Below are 27,885 nucleotides of genomic sequence, written 5' to 3'. Positions count from 1 at the left end.
TGTTTTAATATTTTATCATTTAAATAATAATCCCTTTTACTGTTGTTCTTACCAAAGTGGTAACCTCACATTTGTCAACATTGTATTCCATCTGCCAGACTCTAGCCCATTCACTTCACCTATCCAAATCCCTCTGCAGACTTCCGGTATCCTCTGCACTTTTCGCTTTACCACTCATCTTAGTGTCATCTGCAAACTTGGACACATGCACTTGGTCCCCAACTCCAAATCATCTATTTAAATTGTGAACAATTGTGGGCCCAACACTGATCCCTGAGGGACACCACTAGCTATTGATTGCCAACCAGAGAAACACCCATTAATCTCCACTCTTTGCTTTCTATTAATTAACCAATCCTCTATCCATGCTATTACTTTACCCGTAATGCCATGCATCTTTATCTTATGTAGCAACCTTTTGTGTGGCACCTCGTCAAGGGCTTTCTGGAAATCCAAATATACCACATCCATTGGCCCCCCATTATCTACCGCTCTGGTAATGTCCTAAAAAAATTCCACTAAATTAGTTAGACATGACCTGCCCTTTATGAACCCATGCTGCTACTGCCCAATGGGACAATTTCCATTCAGATGCCTCGCTATTTCTTTTTTGATGATAGATTCCAGCATCTTCCCTACTACCAAAGTTAAGCTCACGGGCCTATAATTACCCGTTTTCTGCCTACCTCCTTTTTTTAACAGTGGTGTCATGTTTGCTAATTTCCAATCCGCCGGGACTACTCCAGAGTCTAGTGAATTTTGGTAAATTATCACTAGTGCATTTGCAATTTCCCTAGCCATCTCTTTTAGCACTCTGGGATGCATTCCATCAGGGCCAGGACAAATGTCTACCTTTCGCCCCATTAGTTTGTCCATCACTACCTCCTTAGTGATAACAATCATCTCAAGGTCCTCTCCTGTCATAGCCTCATTTCTACCAGTCACTGGCATGTTATTTGTATCTTCCAGTGTGAAGACCAACCCAAAAAACCTGTTCAGTTCCTCAGCCATTTCCTCATCTCCCATTATTAAATCTCCCTTCTCAGCCTCTAAAGGACCAATATTTACCTTAGCCACTCTTTTTTGTTTTATATATTTGTAGAAACTTTTACTATCTGTTTTTATATTCTGAGCAAGTTTACTCTCATAATCTATTTTACTCTTCTTTATAGCTTTTTTAGTAGCTTTCTGTTGCGCCTATAGATTTCCCACTCCTCTCGTCTCCCACTAATCTTTGCCATTTTGTATGCTTTTTCCTTCAATTTGATACTCTCCCTTATTTCCTTAGATATCCACGGTTGATTTTCCCTCTTTCTACCGACCTTTTTGTTGGAATAAACCTTTGCTGAGCACTGTGAAAAATCGCTTGGAAGGTTCTCCACTGTTCCTCAACTGTTTCACCATAAAGTCTTTGCTCCCAGTCTACCGTAGCTAGCTCTTATCTCATCCCATTGTAATCTCCTTTATTTAAGCACAAAACACAAGTGTTTGATTTTACCTTCTCACCCTCCATCTGTATTTTAAATTCCACCATATTGTGATCGCTCCTTCCGAGAGGATCCCTAACTACGAGATAATTAATCAATCCTGTCCCATTACACAGGACCAGATCCAGGACCGCTTGTTCCCTTGAAGGTTCCCTTACTTACTGTTCCAGGAAACTATCGCGGTGTTCTAGGAAACTACTGTGGTTTTGAGGATTTATGTAGCGAGGGAGTAGATGGGGCTCCATAAGTGGAACTTAACGAAGCTGGTGGAGGAGGCTAGGGAGCATCTTAGGAGTTGGGATACACTGCACTAAACGTTAGCGGGGAGGGTCCAAGTGGTGAAAATGAATATTCTGCTGAGGTTCTTGTTCATCTTTCGGGCTCTCCCGATCTTTATACCATAGGCCTCTTTTCGGAAAGTGAACACGATCATCTTGGACTTTGTATGGGTGGGGAAGGTGTCGAGGGTGGGGAGGACTCTACTACTGAGGCACAGGCAGCAGGGGAGTTGGAGTTGCCGAACGTGCTTCATTATTATTGGGCGGCGAATGTGGACAAGGTGCGGCAGTGGTGGGAAGGAGAAGGGGTAGACTGGGTTAGGATGGAGGAGGAATCTTGTAAGGGGTCTAGTTTGAAGGCTATGTTGATGGCAGTGTTGTCAATGGCTCTGAGTAGGTATTCAGGGAGCCCAGTGGTGCAGTCCACGGTGAAGATATGGAATCAGCTGAGGAGGCATTTTAGGCTGGAAGGGATGTCGGTGCTAACGCCGCTGTGCGAGAATCATGGGCTTGAGCCGGGGGGGTGGGGGTGGGGAATGGATAGTGGACACAGGAGGTGGAGGGAAGTGGGTGTGGTCAAGGTGAGGGATTTGTATTTGGAGGAAGCGTTCGGCAGTCTGGAAAAGATGAGGGAGAGGGTAGAGCTGCCGAGGGGTCGTGAGTTCACAGTGCCCCGCCTTGTCATTGTTAGGCCATGCTCCCCCCTCACCTTGCACTAACTTTGGACCTCTTTTGAAGTGACTGCACGAATCCTGCAGCACATTACTATCCAGACAGATACTGGTGTCAGGCACAAGGGGAAGGAGACCCCTGTCCTCTCCACTTATTACTGGGTGCATTACTGATCCAACTCGGTGACACAGGTGGGTCCCTGGGTCCAGCAGCACGATGCTGTCCATGAAGATTAGCTCAGCATGGAGATAGGGACTTTGCACAAAAGGTCTGGAAGGTTCCCTAGGTTGCCGGGATACACCCTGCTGGAGCGACTGTTGCTTCTGGATGTGGAAGGGGAGGGAAGAATTGGGGATATATATAAGTGGCTGGGGAGCAGAGAGGTGAGCGGGTGGTAAGGATGAAGGAGAAATGGGAAGTGGAGTTGGGAGGGGAGATCAATTGGGGAGTATGGAATGAGACACTGCGAAGGGTAATCGTCTTGAGTAAGGATGAGCCTGATACAGTTTAAGGTGGTGCACAGGATGCATATGACTCAGGTGAAAATGAGTGGGTTCTTTCAGGGGGTAGCAGATGAGTGTGAGAGGTGTGGGCGGGGGCCAGCGAATCACACGCACATGTTTTGGAGTTGCGAAAAATTGGGAAGACTCTGGGTGGGAGTGTTCGCGGTCTTAGCCAGGATAGTGGAGGAGGAGATGGTGATATTTGGGGTTTCTGAGAAGCCGGACCTCATGGAGAGGAGGAAGGCCGATGTCGTGGCCTTCGCCTCTCTGATTGCATGGCGGCAAATTTTGCTGGAGTGGCGGTCGGCATTGCCACCAGGGGTAGCGGCATGGTTTGGGCGACCTGTACGATTTCCTGTGTTTGGAGAAGATAAAGTATGAGTTAAGGGGCTCTTCAGAGGGGTTTGAGAAAAGGTGGGGGATGTTTGTGACCGTGTTTGAGGGGCTGTTCGTCGTGGGGAGGGGAGGAGGGGGAAAAAGGGGAAAAATTTGTACAGACTGTATAGTTGATTGTTGGGAAGTATGTTTCATGTGGTGTTTATTTGCTGTAACCTGCTTTGATAAATGTTTGTAATAAAATACATTTAAAAAAGCCTTTCTGCTATTGTGCTGCACTGCTCCTGATGTACTTCTATGCCAGGCCAAACCGGTTCCTGTCCTCCATCTCCATGCTGAGCTGATCTTCATGGACAGCTTCACGCTGCTGGACCCAGGGACCCACCTGTGTCACCGAGTTGGATCAGTAATGCACCCAGTAATAGGTGGAGAGGACAGGGATCTCCTTCCCCTTGTGCCTCACACCAGTGTCTGTCTGGATAGTACTGTGCTGCAGGATTCATGCAGTCACTTCAACAGAGGTCCAAAGTTAGTGCGAGGTGAGGCAGGGGCATGGCCTAACAATGACAAGGCGGAGGCAGTGTGGAAGGAGGGCTGTGCAAGAAGCAGCGGGAAAGGCAAGAGGTCATGATGGTTGGCAAAGAGCAAGGAAGTAGATGAAGGAGACGAACAATGGAAGGCAGAGGGAAGACTGGGGGGGTGGAGGGAGCTCAACCCTGCAAAGCCTGCATGAAAAGCTCACAAACAAGGGGATCAAAGGGGTACAACATCGTTTACGTCAAAGGGATGGATGGAAACTCCAGGTGCCTGGGTTAGAGGTCCAAGTAATGTCTGGGTGTCTCACAGGTGATGGGCTTGGGGGTGAAGGTGTTTGATTAGAGGAACAAATTTCTTCTCGCGTCTGCTAGCCTTTTCCCTCTGGGTTGCTGATGTAGTGATCTCTGTATATGTTAATACATGATTAGTTTCTGTGCAGTCAGTACAGTCAGATGATCACTAGATGGCAACACTAACAGGAACAAAAAAAGGAGTTTCCCGCTCTTTCTTAGTGTTAGTGTATGCGTATTGCAGCCAGAGGATAGAGGCGAACAAGTGAAAGAACTCACAAGTTTATTATTTTATTACTCAATAAATAATTTGTCATCAACTGGGAGACTTTGACTGTTTATCATCAAGTTAAATACATTCGGCAAGACAAATGAGCAATATCTATATTACATCACTGTAAAATAACATGGTACCAGGTCAAAAAAGCTTGAAGAGCAACTAGTTTGATTAGGAAAGAAAATAAAAAGTTCCGATACCAACTGTTCGACTGTGGAATTCCTCGCAGCAAATGGATCCTCGACAACAAATCGACTCGATAGCCATGTTCAAGCTCCACGGCAGCTGAAAACTACCGGTAAGTTAAATTTAAATTGGAAATAATTTAAACAGCATTTCCAACTCTATTTGGAAGCTCATGACTTAAATACAGCCTCTGAAGCTAGAAGAATAGCACTGCTACTGTCAATGGCAGGTCAGCAAGCTATAGAAATATATAATTCATTTATATATGCCCAAGGCAAAGACAAAAGGAAATTTGGTGTGATTGTTGCAAAGGTTGATGACCACTGCAAGATGCAGCCAAATGAAATACTGGAGTGTTTCTGGTTTCGTAACAGGTTACAGAAAAATGACGAACAGATCACAAGCTTTGCCACTGATTTAAAACTACTAGCACAGACATGTAATTTTGCTGATTTACATGACTCTTTAATAAGAGATTAAATCATTAATGGACTAAATGATGAGACCCTAAGAGACGCATTATTAAGACAGAATGATTTAACTCTCAAAATAGCCAAAGAAAAATGCACTTCACATGAGCAGAGTAGAAATCAATACTTGGAATTTAATCACCAAGAAAAGGGCGCGAAAGTCAACCATAAGGTTGAGAATATTAAAATGGTGTCGCAGGCAGCAAAGAAGTTCAAGATGGCAGCTATCTTGCCCGTGCACACTACAGCTCGGGACATGCGCAGTTCGTTCAGAAATGCGAGACTCAACAGAAGAAGTCTGCGCATGCGTGAAAGTCACTCATGAGTCAGAGAGACGATGTCATGATGTGCTACAGATGTGGTAACGCCACTTAAAGGGGAATTGTCCTGCTCCAGGAAAACAGTTTAAAGTGCTCAAAACTTAACCATTTCGCTTGTCAGTGTAACTCAACAGCAATTTATCCCAATACAACACAGAAAAAGCATTTCAATGTTCGATCCATCGATAAAACGGAAAACAAAAATTGGCAAAGAAATTTCTCAGAAGATGATGAAAATTGCTCTCTGGAAAATACGTTTTTTGTTGGGATCATTGATACACCAGAGCATCTTCAGTCAACATCAAAGGATCTTCAATCAACTTCAAAGGATCTTCAATCAACATCAAAGGATCTTCAATCACCATCAAAGGATCGTCAACCAACATCAAAGGATCTTCAATCAACAACAAATGATCTTCAACAAACATCAAAGGATCTTCAATCAACATCAAAGGATCTTCCATCAACATCAAAGGCTCCTCATTGAATTCACTTCATTGACAACAACAATGAAGGGACAACGGCAGTACATGTGAATGTAAGCCTGATATTATTCAAGCTTGACACTGGTCCTTCAGCCAACTTGATGAGTTGCAAGGATCTCATCAATCCAAGGAGATTATGAGATTGTACCTGAGGCATGCAAGTGAAAAGATTATAATGGTCACCAAATTGTGTCACATGGATCGTGCCATTTAAAAGTTGTCGACAAAGCAGTGCAGAAAACCCTTTGTTTTGAAATTGTGGATGATCACAAAGCTTCTTTATTAGGTACTCAAGCATGCAAATGCAAGGAGTTGCAGTTAATTCAAAGAATCATCATGCACACAAATGAGACATCACGACTGGAGGAAGACATTCAACAATAACTAAATGAATACCCTGATATATTTCAAGGTATGGCACATTGCCAGCACCTCTTCAAGAGAGATTAAAAGCTGAATTGCAGAGATTACAATCTCAAGGCATAATTTCCAAAGTCACACAACCCACTGACTGGGTCAGCTCATTCGTTTGCGTCAAAAAACCTTCAGGAAATCTAAGAATTTGTATGGATCCCAAAGATCTAAGTGAGAACATCCATAGGAAGCACTACCCTATTCCCAAATGAGAAGAAATTACTTCTGAAATGTCAAACACATGCATTTTTACAAAGTTAGACGCATCACAAGGCTTTTGGCAGATGCAGCTCGACGACTCCAGCAAGCTACTCTGTATGTTCAACATGCCATTTGGACAGTACTGTTTTATTAGAATGCCTTTCGAGACCATCTCCGCCTCAGTGATTTTTCACCGAATTATGGAGCAGATGACAGAAAACATAGATGGTGTTAGAGTCTATGTGGACGACATCATGATATGGTCAATTACTGAGGAAGAGCACATTGCAAGGCTAAGGAAAGTATTTAACCGAATACATCAATATGGTTTAAAATTGAACCAATCTAAATGCACATTTACTACCTCGTTATTGAATTTTTTAGGTGACACAATTTCAGCTCAGCGTGGTCAGACCGGATGAAGAAAAGGGGCGGGATTCTCCCAACCCCCCACTGGGTCGGAGAATCGCCGGGGGTCGGCATGATTCCTGCCCCCGCTGGCCGCCGAATTCTCTGGCCCTCCAAAAGTCGGCGAGGCGTGAGTCGCGCCGCCAGCCCCGGAAAATGGCGGAGACCGGCGCGGCTTAATGAGCCCTGGGGCTGCCCGAAGTCTCCGGTCCGCGATGGGCTGAAGTCCCGCTGGTTTTTTGCCGGTCCCACCGGCGTGGATCAGACTAGCTCCCTTACTGGCGGGACCTGGCGGCGTGGGGGGCTCTGGGGTCCTGGGGGGGCGCAGGGCGATCTGACCCTGGGGGGTGCCCCCACGGTGGCCTGTCCCGCGATCGGGGCCCACCGATCCGCGGGCGGGCCTGTGCCGTGGGGCCACTCTTTTACTACGTGGTGGCCGTGTCAGCCGACGCGATGGCCGACGCGGAGGTAACCCCCGCCCAGCGCGTGCGCGGGGATGACATTAGCAGCCGCTGATGCACCTGCGCATGCGCGGACTTTCGCCGGCCGGCGGAGTCCCTTCAGCCCCGGCCGGCGGAGTCCCTTCAGCCCCGGCTGGCGTGGCGCCAAAGGCCTTCCACGCCGGCCAACGTGGCGCAAACCACTCCGGCCCCGGTCTAGCCCCTGAAGGTGCGGAGGATTCCGCACATTTGGGGCGGGCCGACACCAGAGTGGTTCACGCTACTCCGTCCTGCTGTGATTCCCCACCCCAACGGCTACTGGAGAATCCCGCCCAAGGTATCAGCCATAGAGAAAATGCAAAAAGTCAAGAAAGCTGTACTGAGGTTTCTTGCATTTGTAAATTCCCTCGGGAAATTCAACTCTAACCTATCTCCAAGAACTGTTGCTCTGCGACACTTGAAGAAAGAATACTGAGTTTGAACAAAGAACAAAGAAAATTACAGCACAGGAACAGGCCCTTCGGCCCTCCCAGCCTACGCCGATCCAGATCCTTTATCTAAACCTGTTGCCTATTTTCCAAGGTCTACTTCCCTCTGTTCCCCACCCATTCATATATCTGTCCAGATGCATCTTAAATGATGCTATCGTGCCTGCCTCTCCCACCTCCGCTGGCAAAGCATTCCAGGCACCCACCACCCTCTGCATAAAAAACTTTCCACGCACATCTCCCTTAAACTTTTCCCCTCTCACCTTGAAATCGTGACCCCTTGTAATTGCCACCCCCATTCTTGGAAAAAGCTTGTTGCTATCCACCCTGTCCATACCTCTCATAATTTTGTAGACCTCAATCAGGTCCCCCCTCAACCTTCGTCTTTCCAACGAAAACAATCCTAATCTACTCAACCTTTCTTCATAGCTAGCACCCTCCATACCAGGCAACATCCTGGTGAACCTCCTCTGCACCCTCTCTAAAGCATCCATATCCTTCTGTTAATGTGGCGACCAGAACTGCATGAAGTATTCCAGATGTGGCCTAACCAAAGTCCGATACAACTGTAACATGACCTGCTGACTCTTGCACTCAATACAAGATGAAGGCAAGCATGCTGTATGTCTTCTTGACCACTCTATCGACCTGCGTTGCCACCTTCAGGGTACAATGGACCTGAACTCCCAGATCTCTCTGTACATCAATTTTCCCCAGGACTCTTCCATTGACCATATAGTCTGCTCTAGAGTTAGATCTTCCAAAATGCATCACCTCGCATTTGCCTGGATTGAACTCCATCTGCCATTTCTCTGCCCAACTCTCCAATCTATCTATATTTTTCTGTATTCTCTGACAGTCCGCCTCGCTAACTGCAACTCCACCAATCTTAGTATCATCTGCAAACTTGCTCATCAGACCACTTATACCTTCGTCCAGATCATTTATGTATATGTATTTGTATATCAGTGGTCCAAGCACGGATCCCTGTGGAACACCACTAGTCACATAGAACATAGAACAGTACAGCACAGAACAGGCCCTTCGGCCCTCGATGTTGTGCCGAGCCATGATCACCCTACTTAAACCCACCTTTCTCCATTTTGAGACACTCCCTTCCACCACGACTCTCTGTCTCCTGTTGCCCAGCCAGTTCTTTATCCATCTAGCTGGTACACCCTGGACCCCATACGACTTCACTTTTTCCATCAACCTGCCATGGGAAACTTTATCAAATGCTTTACTGAAGTCCATGTATATGACATCTACAGCACTTCCCTCATCAATTAACTTTGTCACTTCCTCAAAGAATTGTATTAGGTTAGTAAGACATGACCTTCCCGTCACAAAACCATGCTGCCTATCACTGATAAGTCTATTTTCTTGCAAATGTGAATAGATCCTATCCCTCAGTATCTTCTCCAACAGTTTGCCTACCACTGACGTCAAGCTGACAGGTCTGTAATTCCCTGGATTACCCCTGCTACCCTTCTTAAACAAAGGGACAACATTAGCAATTCTCCAGTCCTCCAGTACCTCACCCGTGCTCAAGGATGCTGCAAAGATATCTGTTAAGGCCCCAGCTATTTCGACCCTCGCTTCCCTCAGTAACCTGGGATAGATCCCATCCGGTCCTGGGGACTTGTCCACCTTAATGCCTTTTAGAATACCCAAAACCTCTCCCTTCCTTATGCCGACATGACCTAGAGTATTTAAACATCTATCCCTAGCCTCAACATCCATCATGTCCCTCTCCTTGGTGAATACCGATGCAAAGTACTCATTAAGAAGCTCACTCATTTCCTCTGACTCCACGCATAAATTCCCTCTTTTGTCTTTGAGTGGGCCAATCCTTTCTCTAGTTACCCCTTTTAGCCCTCTTTATTGCTCATTTGAGATTTGTCCTACTTTCCCAATATTCCTCCAAAGCTTCATCAGTTTTGAGTCGCCTCGATCTTATGTATGCTTCCTTTTTCATCTTAGCTAGTCTCACAATTCCACCCGTCATCCATGGTTCCCTAATCTTGCCATTTCTATCCCTCATTTTCACAGGAACACGTCTGTCCTGCACTCTAATCAATCTTTCCTTAAAAGACTCCCACATTTCAAATGTGGATTTACCCTTAAACAGCTGCTCCCAATCCATATTCCCGAACTCCTGCCGAATTTTGTTATAGTTGGCCTTTCCCCAATTTAGCACTTTTCCTTTAGGACCACTCTCGTCTTTGTCCATGAGTATTCTGAAACTTATGGAATTGTGATCGCTATTCCCAAAGTAATCACTGACTGAAACATCAACCACCTGGCCGGAATCATTCCCCAATACCAGGTCCAGTATGGCCCCTTCCCGAGTTGGACTATTTACATACTGCTCTAAAAAAAACTCTCCTGGATGCTCCTTACAAATTCTGCTCCATCTACGCCTCCAACACTACGTCGCTTTTTGTCCACCATTCAATGTTGGGGAAGTTAAAATCTCCCATCACAACCACGCTATTGCTCCTACATTGTTCTATAATCTGTCTACATATTTGTACCTCTACTTCACGCTCGCTTTTGGGAGGCCTATAGTAAAGTCCCAACAATGTTACTGCACCATTCCTATTTCTTAGCTCTATCCATATTGCCTCAGTGCTCAAATCCTCCATTGTGCCCTCCTTAATCACAGCTGTGATATCATCTCTGACCAGTAATGTAACTCCTCCACCCCTTTTACCTCCCTCTCTATCCCTCCTGAAGCATCTGTACCCTGGGATATTTAGTTGCCAGTCTTGCCCATCCCTCAACCAAGTCTCAGTAATACCAATAACATCATATTCTCAGGTACTAATCCAAGCCCTAAATTCATCTGCCTTACCTGCTACACTTCTCGCATTAAAACAAATGCACCTCAGTCCACCTGTCCCTTTGAGATCATCATCTCTTCCCTGTCTACTCTTCCTCTTAGTCACTTTGAGTTTATTATCCAGTACCTTACTGGCTTTAGTTGCTGCCTCTTTACTGACCTCTAACTTCCTAATCTGGTTCCCATCCCCCTGCCACATTAGTTTAAAACCTCCCCAACAGTGTTAGCAAAAGCACCCCCGAGGACATTGGTTCCAGCCCTGCCCAGGTGTAGACCATCCGATTTGTAATGGTCCCACCACCCCCAGAACCGGTTCCAATGTCCCAAACATCTGAACCCCTCCCTCCTGCACCATCTCTCAAGCGACGTATTCATTCTGACTATTCTTAAATTTCTACTCTGACTGTTTCGTGGCACTGGTAGCAATCCTGAGATTACTACCTTTGAGGTCCTACTTTTTAACTTATCTCCTAACTCCCTAAATTCTGATTGTCGGACCTCATCCCATTTTTTACCTATATCGTTGGTGCCTTTCTGCACCACGACAACTGGCTGTTCACCTTCCCCCTTCAATATGTCCTGCAGCCGATCGGAGACATCCCTGACCCGTGCACCCGGGAGGCAATATACCATTCGGGAGTCTCGTTTTCGACCACAGAAATGCCTGTCTACTCCCCTTACGATTGAATCCCCTATGACTATAACCCTGCAAGTCTTTTTCCCGCCCTTCTGTGCAGCAGAGCCAGCCACGGTGCCATGAGCCTGGCTACTACTGCCTTCCCCGGTGAGTCATCTCCCCCAACAGTATCCAAAACGGTATACCTGTTTTGGAGGGAGATGACCACAGGGGACACCTGCACTGCCTTCCTGCTCTTTCTCTGCCTTTTGGTCACCCATTCCCTGTCTCCCTCACCAATCCTAATCTGCGGTGTGACCAACTCACTGAACGTGCTATCCACGACCTCCTCAGCATTGCGGATGCTCCAAAGTGAGTCCATCGGCAGCTCCAGAGCCGTCATGCGGTCTAACAGGAGCTGCAGCTGGACACACTTCCCGCACATGAAGGAGTGAGGGGCATCGACCGCGTCCCTGAACTCCCACATTGAGCACAAGGAGCATAACACAGGTCTGGGATCTCCTGCCATTTTCATTCTTTACCTTAACTGATCATAAATAAAGTATCAAAAAATGAATAAATGAAAGGAATAAGGATTTTGCTTACAATCACAATACTTACCAACGCACAGAGTTAAATTTCTCCCAGCTACTGCTAATTGTTGCACTTTCCTTACCAACCAATCAGGTCACTGCTTTGCTGTGATGTCACCCTTCAAGGTTTTAAAGAGATAAACTTACCTTCCCGACAACCACTGTTGTTTTTTTTTGGTTAGAGGAGGGGGTGGGGGGGTGGGGGGGACATAGGAAGTGTTTCGGGTTTAACTGTCACTTGACAATAGCCCCTCCACAAACCACCTTCAAATTACGCTGACCGCACTGCACGTATGCAAATCTCCCCGGAACAGCCAATCAGTAGCTCCACTCTGCTGCCCACTGCTGGATGCTTGCCTTCACTTGAACACCTAGGGCCTCTTGCACAGGTACACCTTCAAATTACGCTGACCGCACTGCACGTATGCAAATCTCCCCGGAACAGCTAATCAGTAGCTCCGCTCTGCTGCCCTCTGCTTTGAGTGGACTCCATGCCACCAGGCAGAATGGCTGGATCTCAAGCAGCAATTAATAAAAGCTCCAAGTTTAAATTTCTTTGATCCGACCAAACCCACAAAAATCTCGACGGACGCTAGTCTAGATGGAGTTGCTGCAGTCTTACTTGAGCAAGACAACCAGACAAACTGGATTCCTGTAGCATTCACTTCTAGAGCGATGACCGCCACAGAGTGCAGGTATGCGCAAATAGAAAAAGAATTTCTCAGACTAATAACAGGCATCACTAAGTTTCATGAATATGTGTATGGTCTACCTAAATTCATAGTTGAGACTGATCATCGACCTCTAGTAAATATCATAGAGAAAAGCCTCAATGATATGACACCTAGATTACAGAGAATGATGATGAAGTTGAGGAGGTATGATTTTACATGAATCTATACTCCTGGCAAAGATCTCGTAATTGCAGATACACTTTCAAGATCTATAAATACTGAGAATCTACCGTTTGAATCCATCAATGATGTAGAAGCTTTACTGCAGTTATATAGAGAAACACTTCCTGCATCAGGTGAAAAGATGAAGCAGATACGTGATGAAACACAAAAAGATAATAATAATAATCTTTATTGTCACAAGTAGGCTTACATTGCAATGAAGTTACTGTGAAAATCCCCTAGTCGCCATATTCTGGTGCCTGTTCGGGTACACAGTGGGAGAATTCAGAATGTACAAATTACCTGTCTGCAGAGGTTGGAGAGTATGTCTATTGAATGTTGCTGGACAATGAGGAGGATTTTTCTTTGGGGAGTTATAAGTTTGCAAGGAGGTAAGCACCAACCTTCATGGAAGTAACCTTGCTTAGAGTTATCAATAATCTACAGCATGGATGGCCAAAAGGACACTGTCCTCAGTATCAAAGTATTCAAGCAAAACGTACTGTGGTAGATGGCATAGTATTAAGAAATGACAGGATTGTCATTCCATCAAATAGCAGGTCAGAAATGCTGAGCAAAATTCATGAAGGACATCTCGGCATCGAGAAGTGCAAAAGAAGAGCTAGACAAGCTGTATTGGCTGGGAATAAACAAAGACATCGCAGAGATGATCATGTTGTATTCAATATGTCAACGACATCAACGGCACAATGCAAAGAAGCACTCTTAACAGCATGACATAGCTACGTCACCATGGACGAAAGTAGGCATTGACTTGTTGCAAATGGAGAAGACTATTTTCTTATCATTAATTATTATTCCATCTTTACGGAAGTGCTGATACTACCTGATCTCGCCTCTACAGCAGTGATCAAAGCGTGTAAGGAATTTTTTTGCGAGACATGGCATTCCGCAAACTGTTATGTCAGATAATGGTCCATGCTTTGCCAGCTGGGAGTGGACGGAATTTTCCAGAACATATAACTTCAATCACATTACCTCAAGTCCCCATTTTCCTCAATCAAACAGAAAAGTGGAGAAAGGTGTACATATTGTGAAGCAATCGTGAAGCAAATCAAGACATTTGCAATCGGATTTTTATTTGGCTTTACTGTCATACAGAGCCTCTTTGTTAAATTCAGGTTTATCTCCAGCTCAAATGTTGTACAATCATGAAATTAGAACAACTCTACCGAAACTTCAAATTGGTGATCCAGATGTGCTCCATGGATGTGCTGAAAAGAATTCAACAGCAATGTGAAAAACAACAACGTTATTATGACATGCACGCAAAACCACTGAAACCTCTAACAGCAGATGACGTTTTTAGAATCAGACACCCTGATGCAGCTGCAGGCCCAGCAGTGTTTCAAAGGGGAACTAGCCTGTACATAATCAGCCGCCCACCTTCCTGGAGCGGATTTTATCCTGCGCAGGGTCTGTGAATGGTAGTACATCCAGGATATAGCAGTGTATGGTGAGGGAGGAGTTGTGTTCAGTTGAGGGGCGAAGGTGAAATGGATGGAAGAGTTGGGGCCAGTACTAGAGGGAGAGGTGTGGTGTGAGGCGTTGAGCAGGGTTACTGCAACATTATCTAGTGTGAGGCTGAGCCTCATTCAGCTAAAGGTGGTTTTCAGAGCTCACCTCACTAAAGCCGGGGGAGAACCTTTTTTGAGGGGATATAAGATAGGTGTGGGCATTGTTCAAGAGGGCCCGCATGTCACATGCCCAAGTACTGGTCATGCCCCAAGCTGGTGGGGTTTTGGTGGTCCTTTTTTGACACCATGTCAGCAATCCTGAATGTGAAGGTGAAACCCTGCCCACTATTGGCGATTTTTAGGGGCTCCAAAGTGCCGGAACTTTGAAACATACCCTATTGGGCTGGAGGTTGGTGGCACCACCAAAGGCTTTGGTGTGGTTTGGTGATTTGATGGGGGTCCTGTGCCTCAAGAAGGTCAAATACACCTTGAAAGGGTCTAGTGAGGGGTTTTAACAAAGATGGTGACTATTCATCGTATATTTCAAAGAATTGGTCACTGCTGCAGTTTAATGGGGGCGGGGGACGGGGGTGTTGGAGATGAGAGTCTTTGTAAAAAGTGTTTATTGATGGAATCTTGTTAAAGAATATTTGTTATGGTCCGTGTCTTTTATATTTGTTTGTATGAAGGGTTAAAAAGTTAATAAAAATCATTTCCAAACAAAATTTGTCACGCAGAACAATTTCCCAACAGAATCTTATTTGCTCAAACACTCAAATTTTTTAAAAAATATAAATTTAGAGTACCCAATTCATTTTTCCAATTTAGGGGCAATTTAGTGTGGCCAATTCACCTACCCTGTACGTCTTTCGGTTGTGGGGGCGAAACCCACGCAGACACGGGGAGAATGTGCAAATTCCACACGGACAGTGTCCCAGAGCCGGGATCGAACCTGGGACCTCGGCGCCGTGAGACTGCAGTGCTACCACTGCACCACCGTGCTGCCCTTGAAACTCACAAATAAACACCCTTTGAGGCAACAGTGCCCATACATAATGCATGCATAAAATTCTTATAACCTATAACATTTCTGGAACAAACACACATCTCTGGGTGGCTGAAGAGAGCTTCACTTTGCTTCTTTCACAGTTTGGTCCAGCACAGCATCCTTCAGGATCCTACATGACCCACTTAGCAAATCATTCACCCATTTTTTAAATATATTTTTTCTCTATCATTGTTTCTGAATTGTCTATCCTTTGACGTTTACCATTCACAGAATATGAAAATCCTTTATGTTCTCTTTTGGTCACTACTTTTGGGTAAAATAAAATTTAATAACATTGCCTTATTTATTTTGACTTTTGTTAGGTTGTAAATTCCTTCTTACCTCCCTTTGAAATTGAAAAGCCAAAAATCCAAATCCCCACTTATCTCCTAATGCAAATGTCTATTAATGTTGTGTTTACTTGTAGAACATACAATTTGGACTAATTCACTTCAAATGCTTGCTTTTCACAATTAGTCATTTGATGGTCTCAATTCCATAGATACTGTGGGCGCGATTCTCCGCTCCCCACACCGGGTGGGAGAATCGCGGGAGGGCCGGGCAACTCACGACACACCCCCTGTGATTCTCCCACCCCCCGCTCGGAAGAATCGCCGCTCGCCGTTTTTCACGGCGACCGGCGATTCTCCGGCCCGAATGGATTGAGCGGCCTGCCGTTCGCGACCGGTTCACAACGGCGGCAACCACACCTGGTCGCTGCCGTCGTGAACATGGGCACTAAATGCTCATTTGAAGCTTGTGAGGGGCGGAGAGGAGGGTGCGCACCATGGCCATGCGCGGGAGGGGACTGGCCCGTGATCGGTGCCCACCGATCGTCGGGCCGGCATCTCAATGGGACGCACTCTTTCCCCTCCGCCGCCCCGCAAGATCAAGCCGCCACGTCTTGCGGGGCAGCAGAGGGGAAGACGGCAACCGTGCATGTGAGGGTTTGAGCCGTCAGCCATCGTGACGTCAGCCGCGCATGCGCGGGTTGGAGCCGGCCAACCTGTGCATGCGCAGCTGACATCACTTAGGCGCCGCCGTCGCGTCATTCTCGGCGCGAGAAGGCCCAAGATGCGAGAAGCGTCAAGGCCCGGCGGCCGAGAGTTACGGAGCGCCGTTCCCCCGGGTGGAGGTGAATAAGGTGAGAGGAGCAGCCTCCGACACCGTCGTGAAACTCGGCCGAGTTCACAACGGCCTTCCCGATTTTTCGCGGGAGCGGAGAATTCCGCCCTGTGTTCCCAGCATAATTAAATTAATCACGCACACACATAAAGCATTTCCACAAACCAACACATGATCCTCAAAAATATTGAATAACATTTTCATAACTTATATTGGAATCCTCCCACCTAGAGTCCTCTAAAATCAAACCTCTCTTCTGAGACAGCAGATGCCCTGTTCTAGAATTTGTGCTGCCATCAATACATTCTCAGGGTTCAGTTAATTGATTCTAATGCAACTGCAAACATTTATGACATCTCTCAAAGTGACCAATCCTGGATTCAGGCACCTCTCCTCATAGCTATTAAAGCTACTTGATTTATTTTTATTTATTCAATAGATATGTGTCTCACTGGCGAGGCTAACATTTATTGCCCACCCCTAATTGTTCTTGAAAAGGTTGTGGTGAGCTGCCTTCTTGAACCATACTGTACATTCTCCAAACTCATGGATCTTCTTGAACCACAGCGCACATTTTCCGATGCCATGGATGTTCTTGTTTTACGGTAAGATCCATAATTGCTGTTCCAGTGTCCTTGTTTACACCCAGTGACCTAGATTTGAACAGGGTGCTGGAATGGCTGGGCATAACATTGGTATGGTTGAGCAACACCAATAATTCACACCCCCTCACCACAGGGGCACAATGCTTGCTTCCTGGGACATTGATTTTCTGAAGGGCCCTCCTCACCCATGCAGGGATACAGGGATGAAGATTCTCCTCTGCCTGTTGATTACATTTGTATTACATTCCAATATCTCTGGCTGGTAAATCCTGGGAAACCTTGGAACAAGTTCAAAATTGTAGCAGTAAATTGTTGACAGGAATTATTCTGTGGAAAATGGTCACCATTTAAGGCCATTGTTTCTACAGATGTTCCTGAACTCACCGCGCCTACACTTTTGACTGTACCCAGCCCTGCTGCAAACTCTGACACTGATATTTCAGACTTCTGCTTAATACATAATGCCACCTGCACCAGCCAATGTACTGAGGAGCTTTTGGATTTGTTGCTTTTTTTGAATGTGAGGGAATGGATAAGGATGCATTTACCAGCTGCTGGGAAACCTGCTTGATTATTTTAGCATAATCACATTGGAGTAGAGGTCACCCTAATGATTTGGGAGGCTCAAAGTTGTTCTTGGTTCAGGAATATTGGAATTTGGTTTGGGAGCAGTTAGGTCAGGAGCAATTTGTTATACTCAGAATAAATATTTTATGAGGGAATAGCGTTAAAGATTAGATAATAGTTTAAATTAATTTATATTTGTTTTGTAATAGAGGTATGATATAGGTTTAAGTAAGCTTAATTTGTGCTTCTGCTTTAATAGAGGGTTAGGAACTTCAGTTTAGTTTCACTTTAAACTATTCCTGCATTGTAATGACGTTTTATGACTCAAAAGCATATGCAGGGTGTAAAAAAAACTGGGATGTTGCCTGGTAACAGAGAGGTCACAGAGGAACAGAAAGCAGTTTGACTTGAGTTGAAATAAGATAACCCAGAAGCAAGGAGCTTTTCACGGAAACTGCTGGAACAGGGACATGAAGGATTGGATTGGATTGGATTTGTTTAATGTCATGTGTACCGAGGTACAGTGAAAAGTATTTTTCTGCAAGCAGCTCAACAGATCATTAAGTACATGAAAAGAAAAGGAAATAAAATACATAGTAGGGAGGCTTTCTTTTAATTCATTTTTTCTGGATGTGGGAATTGCTGGTTAGGTCAGCATTTATTTCCCATCCCTAGTTGCCCTTCAGAAGGTTGTCGTGAGTTACCTTCTTGAATCGCTGCAGTCCTTGAGGTGTAAGTGTGCCCACTGTGCTTTTTGGGAGAGAGTTCCAGTATGTTGCCCCAGAGATAGTGAAGGGATGGCGATGTATTTCCAAGTGGGTGTGGTGAGTGCCAGGTGGTGGGGTACCCAGGTATCGTCTGCTCTTGTTCTTCTAGATGATAGTGGTTGTGGGTTTAGAAGGTGCTGTCTAAGGAACCTTGGCGAGTTCTTGCAGAACATCTTGTAAATGGTACACATGGCTGCCACTATACATCAGTGTGGAGGGTTTGAATATTTGTTGAAGGTGGAGCAATCAACCGGGCTGCTTTTTCCTGGATGGTGTCGAGCTTCTTGAGTGTTGTTGGGGCGGCACTCATCCAGGCAAGTGGAGAGGTATTCCATTACACTGCTGACTTGTGCCTTGTAGACATAAGTTACTCGCCGTAGGATTCCTAGCCTATGGTCTGTCCTGGTAACCACAATATTAATATGGCTAGTCCCAGTCCGTTTCTGATGAATGGTAACCCCCCCCCCTCCAGGATGTTAATTGTGGGGATTCAGTGCTGGTAATGTCATTGAATGTGAAGGGCATGGTTAAATCCTCTCTTGTAGGAGATGGCCACTGCCTGGCACTTGTGTGGCATGAATATAACTTGCCACTTGTCAGCCCAAGCCTGGATATTGTCCAGGTCTTGTTGCATTTGGCATGGACTGTTTCATTCTCTGCGGAGTCGCAAATGGTGCTGAACATTGTGCAGCCATCCTTAAACATCCCCGCTTCTGAGCTTATGATGGAAGGGAGGTCATTGATGAAGCAGCTGAAAGTAGTTGGGCCGAGGACACTACCCTGAGGAACTCCTACATTGATGTCCTGCAGCTGAGATGATTGACCTCCAACCACCACAACCATATTTCTTTGTGCCAGGTATGACTCCAAGTAATGGAGAGTTTTCTCCCTGACTCCAGTTTTGCTAGGGCTCCTTGATGCCATACTCGATCAAATGCTGCCTTAATGTCAAGGGCAGTCACTCTCATCTCACCTCTGGCATTCAGCTCTTTTGTCCAAGTTTAAACCAAGGCTGTAATGAGGTCAGGAGCTGAGTGACCCTGGCAGAACCCAAACTGAGTGTCCATGAGCAGCTTATTGCTGAGTAAATGGTGCTTGATAGCATTGTTGATGACTCCTTCCATCACTTTGCTGATGATGGAGTGTAGACTGATAGGGCGGTAATTGACTGGGTTGGATTCATCCTGTTTCATGTGTACAGGACACACCTGGGCAATTTTCCATATTGCCGGATAGATGAGAGTGTTGTAGCTATGCTGGAACGGCTTCCCTAAGGGTGTAGCAAGTTCTGGAGAACAAGTCTACAGTACTGCTGCCGTAATATTGTCAGGGCCCTACTTTGCAGTATCCAGTGCCTTCAGCTGTTTCTTGAAATCATAAGAAGTGAATCGAATTGGTTGAAGACTGACATCTGTGATGCTGGGGACCTCCAGAGGAGACCAATATGGATCATCCACTTGGCTGAAGATGGTTGCAAATGCTTCAGCCTTGTCTCTTGCACATATGTGCTGGGCTCCTCCATCATTGAGAATGGGGATATTTGTGGAGCCTCCTCCTCCAGTGAGTTGTTTAATTGTCCACCACCATTCACAGGTGGACGTGGCAGGACTGTAGAGCTGAGATCTGATGTGTTTGTTGTGGAGGTGCGTAGCTCTGGCTATTACTTGCTGCATATGCTGTTTGGCACACAAGTATTCCTGTGTTATAGCTTTACCAGATTGACACCTCATTTTTTGGTATGTTTAATGTTGCTCCTGGCATGCTCTCCAGCATTCTTCACTGAACTAGAGTTGACCCCCTGGTTTGGTGGTGATGGTAGAGTGGGGAATATGCCAGGTCATGAGGTTGCAGATTGTTGTTCAATACAATTCTGCTGCTGCTGATGGCCAACTGTGCCTCCTGGACGCCCGGTCTATAGTTGCTGCATCTGTTCGAAGTCTATCCTATTTAGCACATTGGTAGTGCCACACAACATGATAGAGCGCATCCTCACTGTGAAGGCGGGCTTTGTCTCCACAAGGACTGTGCGGTAGTCACTCCTACCGATACTGTCGTGGACAGATGCAGCTGCAGCAGGCAGATTGTTGAGGATTAGGTCAAGTATATTTTTCCTCTTGTTGGTTCTCTCACCACCTGCTGCAGTCCCAATCCAGCTTTTATGTCCTTTAGGACCCTGCCAGCTTGGTCTGTGGTGGTATCACCACGTCACTCTTGGTGATGGACATTGAAGTCCCCCACCCAGAGCATATTCTGCACTCTTCCCACCCTCAGTGCTTCCTCCAAGTTGTGTTCAACATGGAAGAGTGTTGGTGGCTTGTATGTGGCAATCAGCGGTAGGTGTCCTTGCCCATGTTTAACCTGAAGCTATGAGACTTCATGGGGTCCACAGCATATGTTGAGGACTCCCAGGGAAACACTCTCCCAACTGTATACCACTGTACTGCCACCTCTGCTGGATCTGTCCTGCCACTAAGACAGGATATACCCAGGAATGGTGATAGTGGTCTCTGGGACATTGTCTGTAAGGTATGATTCTGTCAGTATGACTATGTCAGGCTGTTGCTTAACTAGTCTGTGAGACAGATCTCTCAACTTTGGCACAAGCATCCAGATGATAGTAAGTTGCACTTTGCAGGGTTGGCAGGGCTGGGTTTTCCTTTGTCATTGCCAGTGCCTGGTTCAATGCCGTTTGCATATCATTAGCGAGCCTGACCCGGTATTCTCTGGGGCCTCCGCGATTCTCCCTCTCTGATGGGCTGAATTACCGACAGCGAGGTTCACTTGTGCTTTTAAAAATCGTGGAATCGGCATTGTGGCTGATGAGGAAGAGAGAGGAGGTAGAACACAGATAGGCGCGACTGCAGACTGCCAGGCCAGACATTGTCTGGCGGGGGTGGGAGGGGGTGCAGGATGACAGGGGAACAGGCCGAGTGGCCGGGGTGACCCCCAACACTGCAGGATTAGGGCGGTGTCCAGGCACGGACCACCATTGTCACGACCTTCAAGGCAGCCATCTTGCTGTGCACCCCACTGACTATCCACCTTTGCAGAGTGACACAAGCCATATGGGTGCCCCCGTCCCCCCACCTATGCACTCCAGCGCCCACCCCACACCCCACCCTCCGCCACACACCCCCACCAGCCGCCACCCGCTGCCGGGGCATCAGATGGCCCACACAGGGAAAAGTCCACTGTAGCTCTTGCGGGGTGCTGGGCGGGGGCTGCAGAGCGTTCTGCTGGCAAGGGCAGCACCAGCTGATCGAATGGTCGCCAGGGACAGAGGCCCCCAGGGTGCCAGCCGCCAATAAGATTTATTGAACTTCTGTAACGAAGCACACAGCTGCCTGTGGGTTGACTCTCTACTACTCTAAGTAAACTAACTCTAGCTAGACCAGGCTAGCTCTGATCCACGTGTAGAAGGTGTTGATTGATATGTACACCCTGACTGTCACAACAGTTGTCACCAGTGGAAAGAGGCAGAGTGCTGATGCCTCGTGTGTTTTATGGTTGGAAGCACCCCTCTGGTGTTCTGTCTAGTGATTGGTTGTGTTCTGTTCTGTATGTTGATTGGCTCATCTGGGTGTCTGTCACTGCCTGCTTTTACCTCATGATGTGCATGGGTGCATATTATGACACCGTGAAAAACTGGCTGAGCAGAGAGACAGTGCGACATGTCTGATAGATGATGGCACATCTGGCACCGCAGGGAATGGGGAGGACACCAACTCCCGGTGACCGTCAAGGCGAAGGTCACCATGAACATTTACACCATGGGATCTTTCCAGTCGCCGAGTGGTGACCTGTCCGGGATCTCACACAGACCTCAGTGCACAGGTGCATCCGCATCGTCATGGAGGCCCTATATGTCCAGTCGACACAGTACATCCATTTCAATGTCGACCGAGGCCATAAGGATGCCCGGGCAATGGGAATCGCCGCCAAAGACGGGATGGCCCAGTCCAGGGGTTATCAACATGCCCCCTCTGCATGTCCCCCTAAGAGCATATGACAGGCCGCTCTGCACAAACTGAAAGGGACTCCACTCGATGAACGTGCAGCTGATATGTGACCATCAGATGCACATCATGCACCCGATACCCCAGCAGTGTGCATGACACCTTAATCCTGGCGCACTCGGCGGTTCCTGGTATGTTCAAGATGGCCCCCAGCTGGGGACATAAGGGGCGGGATTCTCAGACCCCCTGCAGGGTCGGAGAATCACCCGGGGGCGGCTTGAATCCCGCTCCGATGCCGGCAACCAAATTCTCCGGCGCCGGTTTTTTGGTGGGGGCAGGGATCACGTCGCGGCGGTGGGGGGCCATTGGCAGTGGCCCCCCCCCGGTGATTCTCCGGGCCCCGATGGGCCGAGCGGCTGCCCATTTTCAGCCAGTCCCACCGGCGTCAAATACACAAGGTCCATACTGGCAGGACCTGGCTCTGAGGGCGGCCTGCGGAGTCCTCGGGGGGGGCGCCGGCGGATCCGGCCCCCGGGGGGGGGGGGGGGGGGACCCCACGGTGGCCTGGCCCGCGATCGGGGACCACCGATCTGCGGGCGGGCCTGTGCAGTGGGGGCATTCTTTCTGTCCGCGCCGGCCTCTGTAAAGCTCCGCCATGGCCGGCGCGCTGAAGAAACCCCATGTGCATGCACAGGGATCACGCCAGCACTTTTGCGCATGCGCCAGAACACGCTGGTGCTCCCGCGCATGCGCCAACTTGTGCCGGGGGCCCTTTGGCGCCAGTTGGCGCGGCACCAACCACTCCTGCGCCGGCCTAGCCCCCGGAAGTGTGGAGGATTCTGCAAGTTCTGGGTGGCCTGACGCCAGAGTGGTTCACGCCACTCTTTGGTGCCGGTACGGCCCACCTGCCGGTTGGTGGAGAATCCCGGCCAAGAACTAGAAGCAGATGGAGGCAATCTGGCCCATTCAATAAGATCATGGCTGAGCTATTGTGGACTCAACTCCACTTTCCTGCCCGCTCACCATAACCTTTTATTCCTTTCCTGTTCAAAAATCTATCTTTGCTTAAAAACATTTCACGAGGTAGCCTCAGCTGCTTCACTGGGCAGGGAATTCCAGAGATTCATGACCCTTTGGGTGAAGAGGTTACTCCTCAAATCAATCCAAACCTGCTCCACCTTATTTTGAGGTTATGCCTCCTAGTTCTAGTTTCACCGGCCAGTGGAAACAACCTCCCTGCTTCTATCTTATCTATTCCCTTCGTAATTTTATGTTTCTGGAAGATCCCCACTCATGCTTCTAAATTCCAATGAGTATAGTCCCAGTCTACTTAGTCTCTCCTCATAAACTAATCCTCTCAACTCCGGAATTAGCCTTGTGAATCTCCTCTGCACACCCTCTAGTGCAGTACATCCTTTCTCAAATATGGAGATGAAAACTGTACACAGTTTTTCAGGTGTGGCCTCACCAACACCCTATTACAGTTGGAACAGAACCTCTCTGCTTTTAAACACCATCTCTCTGGCAATGAAGGACAAAATTCCATTTGCCTTCTTAATTACTTGCTGCACCTGCAAACCAACTTTTTGCGATTCGTGCACTAGCACACCCAGGTCCCTCTGCACAGTGGCATTCTGCAATTTTTTCCCATTTAAATAATAGTCCATTTTTCTGTTATTCCCACCAAAATGGATGACCTCGCATTTATCAACATCGAACTCCATCTGCCAGACCCTTACCCACGCACTTAAACTATCTTTATCCCTCTGCAGACTTTGTGTCCTCTGCACACTTGGCTCGACCACTCAGCTTAGTGCCATCTGCGAACTTTGACAATAATTTGGTCCCCAACTCCAAATCTATATAAATTGTGAACAATTGTGGACCCAATACTAATCCCTGAGGCACACCACTAGCCACTGATTACGAACCAAAAAAGCACCCATTTATCCCCACTCTTTGCTTTCTGGCAGTTAATCAATCATCAATCTATGCTAATGCATTGCCCATAATGCCATGCACCCTTATCTTATGCAGCAGCCTTTTGTGCAGCACCTTGTCGAATGCCTTCTGGAAATCCAGATACACCATCCACTGGTTCCCCGTTGTCCACCACATTCGTAATGTCCTCAAAGAATTTGAATGAGTGGGTCTTGATGTGGATAGAGATGGAAGCGGTTGTCAGTTATTGTAGGGTGCAGTTTGAGAATGCAAAATGTGTAGAACCAAACTTTAAATATCCACTTTTCCCTTACCCGAGTGGGTAGGCAGGGTTAATATTAGGGCTTTAGGAACATGGGGAAATGAGGCTGTTCTGAAGGTGCAGGCACAGAGGGTGCTAAGAACCTATTTTATGGGATGAGCCTCAGCATGTACCTTTTGGGCTTCGCGGTCTCGAATTTGCAGAGTGAGAACAAGAAGCTGGAGCAAAGGTCAAAACACAGGCAGTGGATTCACTGGCCTGCACCTTCTGAAGCTGCATTGGCCTGGGGCTGGTATGTTAATGCAAATGGTCCATATTCGGTAGATTTTTTCAGTCTTTCGGTCAATGTCACTGTTTGATTTGATTCCTGCCACATGTAACACCTACAAAAATTGGGGAAAAACTGAGTGTCAGAACCAGCTGAAAACAAAATCCAATAATAACTGACGGGGTGAGTCCTGAATAAAGGCTAACGGCCTCAGTCATTGCTTTAAAGCAAATGAAGAAGTTGTATTATTTATATATTGGATAGGATTTTAGAAACATTTTAGGGTCACATTCTGAGTAACCTCACACATGATACCTTGCTGTCAGCTCCGGTGGATGATGAAATGAAGTGCCACATTTTAACCACCTGCGTTGTGTTTGTGACCAATACAACTGGGACATCTTGCTGCAGAATGGATGTATGTGACCATCAGGTCTTCTTGAAGAGATCTTGGATTTAACAGTACAAACTCTTTGGGGCAGCTCCCCTGGCTTCCATTAAAGAAAACAGCCAAGTCAGGAACATACTAAATATTTATTACTGCCTATTTTCAGACTTGTTTGAAATCATATACAAGGGAAACAATACCGAAAGCAGATGTTTCAGGGTGTTGCAGAGTTTATTATGGTAAAGGTGGTTGGGAAGGGGGAAGGATGTGACCTCCTTTCCGGGTTAGCAAACTGATATCATCTTTCAATTTGTTTATTTCCTTCGCTTGTCTCTCCACAAGTTGAATCAGGTCCTGCTTCTCTTCCAGTTTAGCTTTCTGCTTCTGCAGCTCCACTCCCTGAAACAAGAACAATTATGTTCACAATCAGTTCCACATGACTTCAATTTGTGTCTAGGTCATACTGTGCACTGTAATGAGATCAGACTATAAACTAGGGAAACTTGTGGGTGGCACAGTAGCACAGTGGTTAGCACTGTTGCTTCACAGCACTAGGATCCTGAATTTGATTCCCGGCTTGGGTCATTGTTTGTGCGGAGTGGCTGTTCCCAGTGACTGTGTGGGTTTCCTCCGGGTGCTCTAGTTTCCTCCCATAAGTCTCAAAAGACATGCTCGTTAGGTGAATTGAACATTCTGTATTCTCCCTCTGTGTGCCCGAACAGGCGCCGGAATGTGGCAACTGGGGCTTTTCACAGTAATGTCATTGCATTGTTAATGTAGGCCTACTTGTGGCAATAAAGATTATAAAAAAATTAGTGAGAGTGAGATAGACCAGAATATAAACAAATAAATTTTGCATAGCATGTAAAAAGTATTCCCGATTGTTACTTTTTGCCTAGTGTGCTGAATCAGAGTCTCAGACCTCTGTCAGCCATTGGGAAAGCACAGTCTCAGACCTCTGTGAGCCATTGGGAAAGCGGATTCTCAGACCTGTCAGTCATTGGAAAAGCACAGAGTCTCAGACCTTTGTGAGCCATTAGTAAAGCACAGAGTCTCAGACCTCTATCAGTCATTGGAAACCATGATGTGGAGGTGCCGGCATTGGACTGGGGTAGGCACAGCAAGATGTCTTACAACATCAGGTTAAAGTCTAACAGGTTTGTTTCGAATCACTAGCTTTCAGAGAATAGCTCCTTCCTCTTATTAATGTTCTTGGGCAGCATTTACTGCCCAGTTGTGGAGCCCTCAGGACATTTAGTCAACCGCATATTGCAGGTGTAGAGCGACACGTAGGTCAGACTATGTAGGGATAGCAAGTTCCTTTCCCTGAAGGACCGAGAGGAACGAGTTGGGTTTTATCCAGCTGACAGCACCGAAAGTCGTGCTGCAGTATATTACAGTGCTGACTTTACATGGAATATGTAGGAAAGGTGGGGACAGATTTATAAGGCATCTGTTGTCTGTCAACTTGGTGGAAGACAGGAAGGTTGGAGATATGGCGGTAGTTTGCAAGCAGAGAGGTCAACGTGGGGTTTTTTTTGAGAAGGGGATACAGTCCACATGTGAAGAAGAAGCTATTAAGAGAAGGCACAAACCACTGCGACTTTGGCAGCAAATCTGTTTCAGTTTTGAGGAGCTGTTTATTGCACTAATTTGGAAAGCTAATTGAGAGGTTCAAACTTGGAGTTATGGCAAAGATGGGCCTGGATTTTGACACATGCAAGGTCTTCGGGAACAGAAGTTAGAGACTTTTGGTCTAGATGTTTGTTTTAAATAGCTTTAGAGAATGTTCATAATTAAAACACAAACATCCAAGCTCGAGGTAATCAGCGGTTTGTGACGTTTGAACTGAACGTTTATATTCTGTAACCTTCTTTCCAATGCAGCAACTGCTTTTAAACAAAATTCTATCTAAACTGGAATAAAATTGTAAAAAATTTCCTTCAAGCTTTTCTTCAAATCATTTAAAAAGAATCAGTAGATAGAAAATCAAACGCCTTTGGTTAATCAAATGGTACAGATGCATGCTGGGAGACATTACAGTTCCACACATGCTCATACTGGAGGATCTACAGCTTCAAATCACAACATAGCAGCTCGGAGGAAAAATACCTAGTCCATGTCTTGACTTTTAGGACAACTTCAAGCAAAATCTTTAATAAAGTTAGTAAACACCAAAATTAGGCTTCAACTCTCCCCAAAGCTAATTTGTAATGTACAGCGCTATACTTACCCAGCTCATGCTGTGAATGATCCAGACCAGAGTTGAAACCCAATGAAAGGGATCTTGTAAATATTAAATTAAAAAGAAACTAATTGTACAATGGCAGGAACTCAAATGCATCAACTTCACAAAACCCAACATGTTCCTGTGGGGGTGGTGCTTTACCCCAGCTTTTAAGTCAACAGGATTGATAGAGTGCAGCCATAAGTCGGAATGCAGCAGCAGCAAAGTCCGACATCTACATTTACCAAGCAAACACTCCAATGGAGTTACAAGTCTCTTGCACTCTGTCCCACTCTATCAGAGAACCCAAATCGAGTGTAAATCCTCTTCACTGACCCTGAACTTTGTATCTGCCATGTCTACACCCAGTTTAAGGGCAGCATGTTAGTCCTGAAAAGTCATAAAAGATTACTGAATGGATACATTTTGTCATAAAAGCAAATTACTGTGAAAGTTGGAATCAGAACCAAAACAACTGGCCAATCTCAGCATCTGTGGAGAGAAAAGGGAG

The 27,885-nt window shown here is 46.5% G+C and overlaps 1 protein-coding gene across 1 annotated transcript in view; it reads right to left on the bottom strand.

Annotated features, from left to right (window-relative positions):
• Positions 1 to 25,274: 25,274 nt before the first annotated feature.
• The window catches only part of LOC119969120 (cilia- and flagella-associated protein 44), a 338,226-nt gene continuing 335,615 nt past the window's right edge, over positions 25,275 to 27,885 (bottom strand). Inside the window, exon 33 of the mRNA XM_038802337.1 lies at positions 25,275 to 25,546. Within this exon, the coding sequence (XP_038658265.1) occupies positions 25,382 to 25,546 (165 nt within the window). The 3' untranslated portion in view covers positions 25,275 to 25,381. The remainder of the gene's footprint in view (positions 25,547 to 27,885) is intronic.

Source organism: Scyliorhinus canicula, chromosome 7, assembly GCF_902713615.1.
Source record: "Scyliorhinus canicula chromosome 7, sScyCan1.1, whole genome shotgun sequence".
Classification (NCBI taxonomy): Eukaryota; Metazoa; Chordata; class Chondrichthyes; order Carcharhiniformes; family Scyliorhinidae; genus Scyliorhinus; species Scyliorhinus canicula.
The sequence above is the reverse complement of the archived record's forward strand: the minus strand, read 5'-3'. Positions and strand labels throughout refer to the sequence as shown.